Raw genomic sequence first — 11,134 nt, forward strand, 5'->3', positions numbered from 1 at the left:
CCCACTGCACTCTGCTCCTTAAAATAAGAAAAAAACACCCTCATAAACAAAGAACCATTCCTCCCTCATAGTCTCCAACATCATGGTCAGGGGGTGATTTTTTTAAGGCCTGTTTCTAAAATCTACCAGTGAAAAGTTGTTTTGTTTTGCTTTTTTTAAAAATAATCTTAGCATGGGGAAATATTCTATAATTAAGGCAATTTTAACAATAGTAGATAATAATTTGACTATAAATTGTAAGGAATGTAATGACTGCTTATTCTGGCACCAAAGAAACAGGACTTTCTGTGAAGTGCCTGCCAAGAAAAATGATACTCCCACTCAGACTGCTAACCACATGCTTTACACTGCAGTTTGCAAGGACAGAGAGCTTTGTTTTCATCTTGAACCAAACACCAGACTGAAAACTCAATGGAGACAACCCGTGTGGTGGGATAGAAACAATAACTGAAGGAAAAACTCTTCTGTCGCTCAATGCTTGCTGGGATGCAACGTCAAGGGTTTGGGGAACTAAGGAAACCTCTGCAGTCCAAAAGGAACCACTTCCAGCCTGCTCCTGGAGACGGAAGCCCACTGTAGAAGGAAGGAGTCTGGCTTTAAGAGGCTTGCAAAAGCCAAACTGACAAAGTAGCTGGGAGAAGAAAGGACTAGCGCGCGAACAGAATGGCTGGGATGAAGCAGAGAGCAGAGACCAGGTGACCTTGCGCTACACTAGACAAAGACACCAATCCTGCCTGGGGCCTGACCTGAGTTTCCTGGCAAGAGGAGGGAAATGAGCACCTGGTAGAAAGGCTGAAGCAACCAACAGGAGCAAAGGTAGCCTCCCTAAAAGCACCTCTCTCTTCAAGCACAGAGTAAGGGCTGAACACCAAGTAAGAAGAACGTGGGAAACAAAGTGAGAAGCAGCAAACACCTGTCTATCAGGATTTTAGCAAATCACATGAAATACTGAGCTCTCACATCCAAGCAAGCCAAGAAATAGCACCACATTGTAAGTTTAAAAGAAAAAAAAAAAGATTTGTTTATCTTACTTTATTTACTTTTTAAAAATAAATAGCCTTAAATTAAAAGGGGATAAGTAGGAATCTTCATTCCTAGCTCGAATACAAGAGCCAAAAATCATGCCTGAACTTTTTTTTTGATCCAGAAATATTCCCTGAGCATCTATCATGTGCCACTGAATGTGACAGGAACTGGGGATACTTGGGTCTCTTAAATCAGGCGGAAGTAGAGCAATGACTTCTTTTGAGGTTCAAATAGTAACATGGTCAGACACAAGGCCCATGGCATGTGTCCTCATTCCTAATACAGCACTCCTGGATGGCACAAACAATTTGCACTCAGCTGCTAACAGAAAGTTGGCAGTTCAAACCCACCCAGAGGCACCTAGGAAGAAAGGTCTGGTGATCTGCTTCTCATAGTGTCTCTATAGGACAGACTAGAACTGCCCCATAGGGTTTCCTAGGTTGTAATCTTCATGAGAGCAGATCACCAGGTCTTTTCTCCCACGAAACACCTGGTAGGTTCGAACCACCAATCTTTCAGTTACCAGCCAAGGTCTTAACCACTGAGCTATCAGGACCAAGAAAACTCTATGAAGCTCAGTTCTACCCTGCAACACATGGGGTCGCCATGAGTCAGAATCGACTCGATGGCAAAGGGATGAGATCCTAAACCCCTAGCTTTCCTTTTCTTATGATTATACATTTACTCACGCGCATGTTTACAAAGTAAACCAATATTCAAATATTTCAACCCATTACCACTAACTAAGAACAAAGTCTCTTGCCTCTTGTGACTTCAGGTCAGAAAGTCAGTTTCCCAAGCTGAGGACAGCAAGCTGTACAGTATTGGGAGCTAAATCTAACATGGATGTTCCAGAGGGCTTAGAAGGGAAAGTACATACAGAGAACAACATTATGAATCATAAAGCTCTGAAGTAAATAAGCTACTCAGTTAATATACAGTTTCTAACCTAAATATTAAAAAAAAAAAGACAAAGTGACAGAATGACTTTTCATTGATCGAGCACTCTTGAGAGACTAGGTGCTCTAAATAGGTACATGTGTAAGTTAACGGAACTTTCCCCCCTTTCATGCCTAAGTGTTTGTATTTCAAGTTATTTCCAATGGAACTCTTTCTAAAATGCCACTTTTATGCAAATAACACACGTGCAATGCCAGAACTGTTTTACTTAATTTCATCATTTCCGTGCATTATATGCATAGGTGTTATTTGAAAAAAAAATACAGTATACTTTCCTTTTCAATCAAAATATACCAAACACAATTATTTAATATTTGTTGTTCTATAGCATCAAGTCAATTCTGACTCATAGCAACTTTATATGACAGTAGAACTGCCCCAGAGGGTTTCCCAGGCTATAATCTTCATGAGAGCAGATCATCAGGTCTTTTCTCCCGCTGAGTTGCTGGTGGGTTTAAGTCCCCGAACCTTTCGCTTAGCAGCCAAGAGCTTAACCATTGCACCGCGAGGACTCCCTATAATATTTAGGGCCCTGAAGTATACTAGCACACTCAAGGGTTACAGAGGTACCTCTGAGCATTTAGCCTATCCTAAAAGGTCAAGGAGTCCCTAGGTGGTGCCAACGGTGCTGCTAACGGAAAGGCTGGAGGTTCGAATCCACCCAGAGGCACCTCGGAAGAAAGGCCTGCCCATCTACTTCTGAAAAACCATCCATTTAAAATTCTATGGAGCATAGTTCTACTCTGACACACATGGGGTTGCCATGAGTCAGCGGTGACTCCACCGCAACTGGTTAAAGGGTCTCAAACTGGCCGAGAGTGGCAGGTTCTAGATCTACTGGTTTGCTTCTGGCCTCCTCCCACCCTGTGTCATACTGTCATCTCTCATTTCTCCCTCTTCCTGCCTCTCCACTCCCCAGCCAGCACCTCCTGCTACTTCTAATCAGCCCAGTATAGCCTGGGAAGCTAGATAATCAAAGCATTTTATCTTCTCACCTATAAACCCTATCCACCTGATTAGAATGTAAGCTCCTCAAAAGCTTGATTCCTGCTTTAGACCTCTAAATCCCCGGTACCTAGCCTACTGCTCTGGCTATAGGAGCTATTCAATCAATGATCACTGATGACAGATTTCTGAAGGCCTTTCTTCTAAGTAGAATGCATAAGCTTTATGACAGCTGTTTCCATCATTTAGCTTTTCTGCTTACTTCCACATTCCCAGCTGTGTTCTGCATGGTGGTGCCGGCCACAAGCCTAGGGATTTACTGTACTTCTGTTTCTTGATAAGATACTTGAAGAGAATAAACACGTGGCAAAGAGGACAGTAAAGTAAAGGATAAACAGGTTTTGTTTTGTTTTTGCTTTTCTACCAATAAACAGAAAGGGAAGAAATATCACCTAGCACCCTGACACTTATTCAATAAATGACAGCAAAGCTGGATTCCTTTCTAATTCTCTCTGAAGTACTTCTCTCCAAGTCCGCGTATTATGTCTCTGCCCTCAGCAAAGCATCATTGGTTATGGCTTAGACTTGCGTCTTCATTTTTCAAATATTGTATTTTCCCCAGCTGAACAGACCTTCCACTTAAATCCAAGTCAGCCAAAATTAAAATAAGCACGCACTGAGTCTACGTGAAACTCACATCTGAGAGGCTATGTGGTGCATTTCATTGGAAAATTGAGGATCACAGCATCGTACAGAAGGAAGAGACCTCAGGGATTATCTAGGGCAGTGGTTCTCAACTGTGGTTGCTCATTAGAGCCAACGGGGAGCCTTTATAATACACCATCACTTGGCCCCGCCCCCAGAAAGTATGATTTAATTGATCTGGGGTGGTGCCCAGGCATTAGTACATTTTCAAAGCTCCTCAGGTGGTTCAAACATGTAGCCAGGGTTGAGAATCACTGATCTAGTCCAGCATCCTAACATATCCCTCCTATCCCCATTTTTCAGTTGAGAAAACTGAGGCCCAAAGAGGGAAGAGCTTCACCAACGGTATCAGACAACTAATTTGCCAGAGCTAGGCCAGAACTCTTTCCAAAAAACCATGTTCTTACCATTGAAACGACTCCATCTAGGAACATGGGGCTTCCTCTCAATTTTTCTATCCTAAATAAACCAACATTCCCATCTATTGCAAAGCGAATCCATTTTCTGAACATTCTCTGCCTTGGGATTCCACTGCATAATTTCTGAAACCCTAAACTCTGTGCATCTATTTCCCAGTATCCCCATACTTCTTTTCTCTCAAAAACGCTGAAAGATGAACCAGGCTTATTTTCCCCTTAAGCCATATTGCTTTTCCTCTGATAGGTTGGACTTAACTTAGCCTACCCTTCTCACCATTATCACACAGACCTCTTTCAAACCTCTTGCAAAGTTCACCTCCAATTCTCTTTTGGCCCACTCAACTTCTAGCTTGTACCTGCCATGTCTCATGGACGTCCCTTGTCTCCTGGCTTAAACCCTTTCCATTTGCCTTTTTCCCTGCAGCAGCCTCTTTTACTCTGCCAGTTAGTCATGCCGGGTCCTTTTTTTCTTCCCCCAAGCAGCTGGTCTTTTTGATGTCTGGCACACATTTATCTGGGCTTCCAATAAGATATTTCTACATAGTTTCCAGGCTTCCTGGAGGTTACTGACTTTTTTTTTTTTTTTAACTCTTCCATTCAATTTTTCCCTAATTTCTAACATTTGTAAGAGTTTCTTTTTCCAAAGTTGAATACCTGGCTGATGGAGCTCTTTGATTTTTCTCTCCCACCAGATTGCTGAATTAAACACATCAGAACTTAAATATAATATTTCAAATTACCTCCAGGATGGAATCGCTTCATGAATTTTCTACACTTTCATGTTCTGTATAGTAAGCAACAGATGTTTAACCAAGCGTAATTGAAAATGCTAGTTCTTACCTGTTCGTATTTTAGTGTGTCTGCTTATATAACATATTCTGATACCCTTAAGCGTGTGTTCTTCTGCTTTGTAAAGACAATAAACTTAACGTTTCATTTTTTAAAAGGTAACTGATGTACACTGAGCCAGCTCTATATTATGAACTGAATGTGGTGAATGTAACTTTAACTTGGCTAATCATAACAGTCTCAACTGTTCCTTAAAGAAGTGCATTTAAAAGCAGGAAGAAAAACAGTTCTGAATCTTTGTGAAAAATTCCCATAGCACTCGGTTATTAATGAAGTGGTAAAGACAAGTGCTCCTACAAAATAAAAACGTTCTCCACATTATACCAACATATCACGGAGATTTACTCTAAATTTATTTCTCTTCGAAGTGTTTAGATCCTGAAGATTCCCTGGAGATCAACAGACCATTGGATGACAATCTATCATCAAGGCAGTGTAATCCCATAATAGCACTGGTGTCCTCACAGAGAATGCGATACAATTGTCTGTCATCTGCCCGCTTGTTTAACAAATATTGCATTGAGCTACTGCACTTGGTACTGCTGGGTACACAAAACGCCAGGAGCTGGTATCTCTGCCCTCAGGTTGCTTACAGTTGAGAAGACAAACGTGCCCACGCGCACAACTATGATACAAGGCAGTTTTGTACTAAAGACTGTGAATCTGGTTCAAGCAGGAAATTTAAATGAAGAGGGCATATAACCCTGGGGAGTTCAGAAGTCTCAACGAAAGAAGTACTATTTGAGATACGTGGAACCATTGAATCTGGAAGCAGAGGACTGACTCCATTCACAGCAGTGTTGTAAGGAAGTGAAGCTGGCTGTGTTCCGGGTGGGAGGGTAACAGACAACAGGCAGGTAAGTAGACCAGTTAAGAAGCTATTTAAAACAACCTCCTCACAGATCTTCCGGCCTCTATCTCTTGCCTCACTAACACCAAGTTATCTTTCTGTAACAGCTTGACTCATGGCATTTCCCTCCTTAGCAACCCTCACTGGCTCCCCATGGCCCAGGAAACACAACTTCTATTCCTTCTAGTGCTGACACTATATTGTCTATGTCCAGGCATAACACTGTGACTGCAAAGACCTTGATTGGATCCTCTCGACTTCAGCTTGAGAATAGTGCTGTTCTGATGGTCTTCTACTAGTTAGTTGAAGCCTGCCCATAGCTTAGATTTCTTCCTTGTCTTACTGTCTGTACAACATAGCATAGTGGTTAAAGCCTAGGCTCTGGGTCAGACAAGCCTTAGGTTCCAATCACACCTCTGCCATTTGCTAGCTGTGAGATAGTGAATATATTTCTTAATCCCTTTGAATCTGAGTTTCCTTGTCTGTAAAACGGGGATGATTGTAAGCCTGACCTTCTATGGTTGTTGTAGGTCCCTGGATGACACAAGCGGTTTATGATCAGCTGTTAACAGGAAGGTTGGCAGTTCAAACTCACCCAGTGGCACCATGGAAGAAAGGCCTGGTGTTATCTGCTTCTGTAAATATTGTTGTTGTGTGCCATCGAGTCAATTCTGACTCATAGTGACCCCACAGGACAGAGCAGAACTGCCCCATAGGGTTTCCAAGGCTATAAATCTTTATGGAAGCAGACTGCCACATCTTTCTCCCAGAGTGGCTGGTGGGTTTGAACTGCCTACCTTCCAGTTAGCAGTCAAGCACTTAACCAATGCCTCAGCGGTTCTGCTCTGTAACACATGTGGTCGCCATGAGTTGGAATACACTCAATGGCAATGGGCTATGGTGGCTGTGGACTCTAAATGAGAGAGTCATGTAAAGTCCTTAGTATGGGGCTGGGGCCAGGGAAAACACTCAAGAGCTCGTATCATGAGGCCAAAATGCATTTTTTGTGGGAACAACCTCCATGCTAAAATAGTTCATGTTACTGGGGAGCCAGAGAGACTAACTTCCAATCAACTCAGGTTAACACCAATGTTGTTTCCCTTGCAGAGACAACAAAAAACTTTCTTTTTCATTCCTCAGTCTATTCTCCAGTTAATACTGAAATTGCATGCAACCCAATGCGAATCAAATAAAAAAGGAAAATAGTAATTATATTGAATCAAATATTTTGTTTGTTCTAACTAAATATTGAGCTGCATAAGCCAGATATAGTCACAGGCTCTGTGGCTCATTTAGACTCTTCTCCCCTCAAGTGACACACAGGGAGCCAAAGTGTTGATTGCAATAGATCACAAGCACATTCCAGAATGCAATGCATCTGCTTAAGGTGGGGAAGGAAGAATACAATTCTTGAAGACATATGCTGTGTGTCTTAAATACAATAATCAACTCAACATCAGAACAGAAAATGTTGCTACCTCTTCAACACATGCACATTTTTTCCCATGTAATCCTAACATAGTTCATGTAATTCCCAGAATCCTTTGAGATATACGTGTGTGTGTGTGTGTGTGTGTGTGTGTGTGTGTGTGTGTGTGTGTGTGTGTGTGTATGCTCACAAGTGTATTGCTAATGAACATTAATGGGAACAGGAACAAAAACTCCAAAATCACACCTAGTGACAAGTTCTCCTTGGCATCATTCCATGTCACCGTGAAGGGGACCTTTGGCAAGCTCAAGAAAGCTTCTAACCCACTACCTCACTTGTAGAGACAATTTTAGCAAAGATTAGACCAGTAATCAAGTGTCAATTACTGCATACCCTTTAGCCTCTGCCTGTATGGAGGGAAACAATGAAAATGGTTAGATTTTTAAATTTCTTAATATCATTAACATTATTGATTTTTACTATTGAACTAGCATCATTTTGTTAATACTCTAATTCCAAATCCCATCTTCCTTGGAGCTCACTGGACACTCTTCTCCTGTACTGCTCATGTGGTTCTTATCACAGACCACACTGTACTCCAATCATCTGTGTGCATGGCTTATCTCCCCACTACTCCTGAAAGGTCCGGGGTGGCAGAGGCCCCACCTACCCTTCTTCCTGCCTCCATGGTGGGAACACAGAATAGTGCACATAGTAGGTGCTCCAAAAAGATATGCCCACTAAACTCTGAACAGAAACGTACCCTTTGTGTTAAAGATCCCTTTTGATCACGGCATCTAGGCTCCCCATTATTTGAGAAGTACAGGGTCAAGTGAATAGCAGTGCAGGACCTTGGTTGGGGCCCTATCAAAATGCTATATTCCCAACACCCTTAATAGCACATCAAATTATCTTAATTATGATCTATAAAGACTGAGGCTCCTTCAGAACATGGAGTATTCTTAGAGCCTTTTCAAACCTCTCAAAGGCAAGTGCATGGCCATTGGGAATAAAACCTTCAACTTGAACTAGGCCTGGGGTTCAATGAGCTACACACCCAGACACTGCAACCCTTTGCCTTGAAAACAATCTTGGACGTTTGCATTAAAAAATATCTAAGTCCCCCCAGGGAAAAGTGCCTGGCAATTAATTCTTTCAGACGTAGGCTGAATACAAGTCACTATAGTTCCTACCCCCCCCCCTCCCCCGCAAATGACCCAAATTCTGAGTGTAGTCCAGGGAAGACTAGGCTAATGTATGCATCTGGAGAGGCCAGGGCAGTGGTAAAGATTACCCCTGTTTCTATACTGGCCGTCTAAAGGTATTTACTTGGGTCTGTCTGTGTTGTGACAGTGTCCTAGACTCAAATGAATGCCTCTAACACTCCACATTTTTGAACCATTCAGTCATGCATTTTTGTTATTGTTGAAAGTGGTGCGAAATTGCACTGCATGAGCTGAAGTCCTTGGTGGTCTTCCAAGGATTCCAGCTAAAAAGGCACTTCCTTTGTTCCTCAGGAGAATGCAGTCCAGTAGGTCATTCAAAAGGGGAAATAAAAGCAGCAGCCCTGGGAGGGAGATGAAGGACAAGACAAAAAGAATAAAATGTTTTGGGTGTGAGCACATTAGCTTCCATTTCCTGCTGCTGGCCACTAATAACTCCCCTACCTTTGGGAGGAAAATACCCAGAAAGACATGTAGGCAAAAATATGCCTCAGGTGTTTTCTGGGGGCAGTGACCATCACAAGGAGCACCTAACATAGAGTCCCTGAGGACCCTTCAAGCTTCGTTTTGCCTGAGTTGCTGGCGGAGGAAGATGCCCTGCCATTGCAAGACACCGCACGTAGCACCCTTGGAGAAAGTGGGGAGGGCAAGTGCACAATCCACTCCGTGAATGCCGCCAGTCCATCTCAAAGGCATATATTGTTTGCACGAGCAGAAGATGAAAACTTGTCACATTCCCATTAAGTGCATCGCTGCATCTACCCCTTCAAAATGTGGGAATGACAACTGTAACCTTCACGCCAATAATCTCAGCTGCGCCCAGGCGCAAACCGTGCTGGGCACAAAGACCCCAGGTCTGACCTGCGGAGCCCTCAAGCTTCAGTAGCTGCTGATTCACTTCACTTTTTCTGGCGGGGCGGGAGCGAGAGGGGAAAGAAAGAGGGCTTTTCAGGGATCTACAACCAATAAAATCAGGCCGCTGCGAGGACATACTTGAGCTCCCAAAAAGACAGGCAGCTCAAGGGCAAACAGTCTCTAATCAGTAGTGTGTGAGTTATTTGATAACTGCCAAGGTGCCGCGGACGCTTGCGAGGCTCCAACAGTTTCTTCGGTTCTATTTCTAGACAGAGGCCGGTTACAATCCGAAAGCGCCGAGCAACTTCCCTCAATTACCTTTGTAATTTCTATGTAATTGATGACTGCACTTAATCTCCAAGGGTATTAACTGCCCTTCCCAAAAATGACCCCCAAGTCTTCGTGCGCCTCTGGAAGCGCCTGGTTGAAATTACAGTATTTCCTCTGCTGGCTGCCCGCCCCCCGCCTGCCCCACCCGAGCGCTCAGCTCCGCGAGGCTCACTTCCATGAAAGGCTCCAACGGAGGCTCGGCCCGGGGGCTCGAAGCGCTCCCTCCGCCGTTAGTTTAGGCTGGCCCCAGCCAGCTAGGTTCGTAGTGCTTTCTGAATCCCCAGGGCGAACCGGCTACCTGCGCCGCCGGCGGCCCCAGCGCCGCCCACCGGGCTGCGCGCAACAGTTGGTCGCTGCGAGTTAAGTGCGACCTGGAGGGGACGGATCCGACCACCGCCGCCGGGCTTGCAGGGGCAGGGGGCGCTCGGTCCGAGAGGACTTTCCCAAATACCCCACGCATCCCAACCACCGGCGCCCGCCGAAATCCGGCGAACTTTTTCACAAGCTAAGCCGTCTGCATTTGCATAACCATCTCCAAACCCAGATTCGGGTTTCCTGCCATCAATCCTTTCAAAGGTCTGTAATTGAAAATGCAATTAACCCTTAAAGTGAGGTGAGAAAGAGAAAGAGGGAAAAGTACTCTTCTTGCCCAACGCCTTCCGGAAAGCAGGAGAGTTATCCAAAGTCGTGGTTTGGAAGGGTGGGGTGGGGGTGGGGGGATCAGTTTGCTTTTTAAAAAGCGCCTTCTAAAGCTGCTGCAGCTACTTAAAACTCCTAATCCGTGTCAGTGGTGGAGAGGAAGGGACAGGGTTTTAAAAGAACATCAATGAAACATCAATTCAAGTCCCACGTTTTGCGCCCCCCGGAATCTGGCAAGCACTAGGAGGGTATTTTTTTTCCCACTTCTGGCCCTCTCAGCCCGTACCCGGCCTCTCGTCACCCACACGACAAAGCGGAGAGCCCAATAAGAAGTTCAACCCGGAAAAGGCGAGGGAGCCGGTTTTACACACACTTTGAGGGCCAGAGTCCTCCGGAGCTTCCCCAGACCGCGCCGCGCCAGGGGAGTGGAGGTAGCGCGCCGGAGTGGCACCGGGCAACTCTGAGACGCCCCTCCACTCTCAGCACCCCGGATTGGGGGAAGCCACCGCGCCTGCCGGAGACGTTCTGCACCCGGCTGGTTCGCTCTGGCTCAGTCGCCGGCCCTTTGCTCCCTCGCGGGCTACCTGCGGGGGGTGGCAGGGCGGGAGAGCCCGCGGCCCCTTCCCCGGGGGCCGTCTCCGCGCCCGCCTCCCGGGTCTCTCACTTACCGTTGATCTCGTAGGCAGGGGCATCGTTCTTGCTGAAGCCTTTGGACACGTAGAGACGGAGCACTTCCGAGCAACTTTTCGACTTGTGCTCGGCGGCCAGGAGCACGGCGCTGAGCGCGGCTAGGGTGCAGAGCAGCGCGGGCAAGCCGAGCCGTGCCATGGTGCGGGCCAGGCGGGCGCGCTCCCTGCTTCTGGACGGGCCGGAACGCGGCGCGGCGGACTCGGCGGGCGCGGGG

At 45.5% G+C, this 11,134-nt stretch overlaps 1 protein-coding gene across 1 annotated transcript in view; it reads right to left on the minus strand.

Moving 5' to 3' along the window:
- GPC4 (glypican 4) overlaps nucleotides 1-11,128 on the minus strand; it is a 122,053-nt gene extending 110,925 nt beyond the window's left edge. Inside the window, exon 1 of the mRNA XM_004379635.2 lies at nucleotides 10,899-11,128. Coding sequence (XP_004379692.1) covers nucleotides 10,899-11,058 — 160 coding nt within the window. The 5' untranslated portion in view covers nucleotides 11,059-11,128. The remainder of the gene's footprint in view (nucleotides 1-10,898) is intronic.
- Between the last annotated feature and the right edge of the window lie 6 nt (nucleotides 11,129-11,134).

Source organism: Trichechus manatus, unplaced genomic scaffold, assembly GCF_000243295.1.
Source record: "Trichechus manatus latirostris isolate Lorelei unplaced genomic scaffold, TriManLat1.0 scaffold00066, whole genome shotgun sequence".
Taxonomy (NCBI): domain Eukaryota; kingdom Metazoa; phylum Chordata; class Mammalia; order Sirenia; family Trichechidae; genus Trichechus; species Trichechus manatus.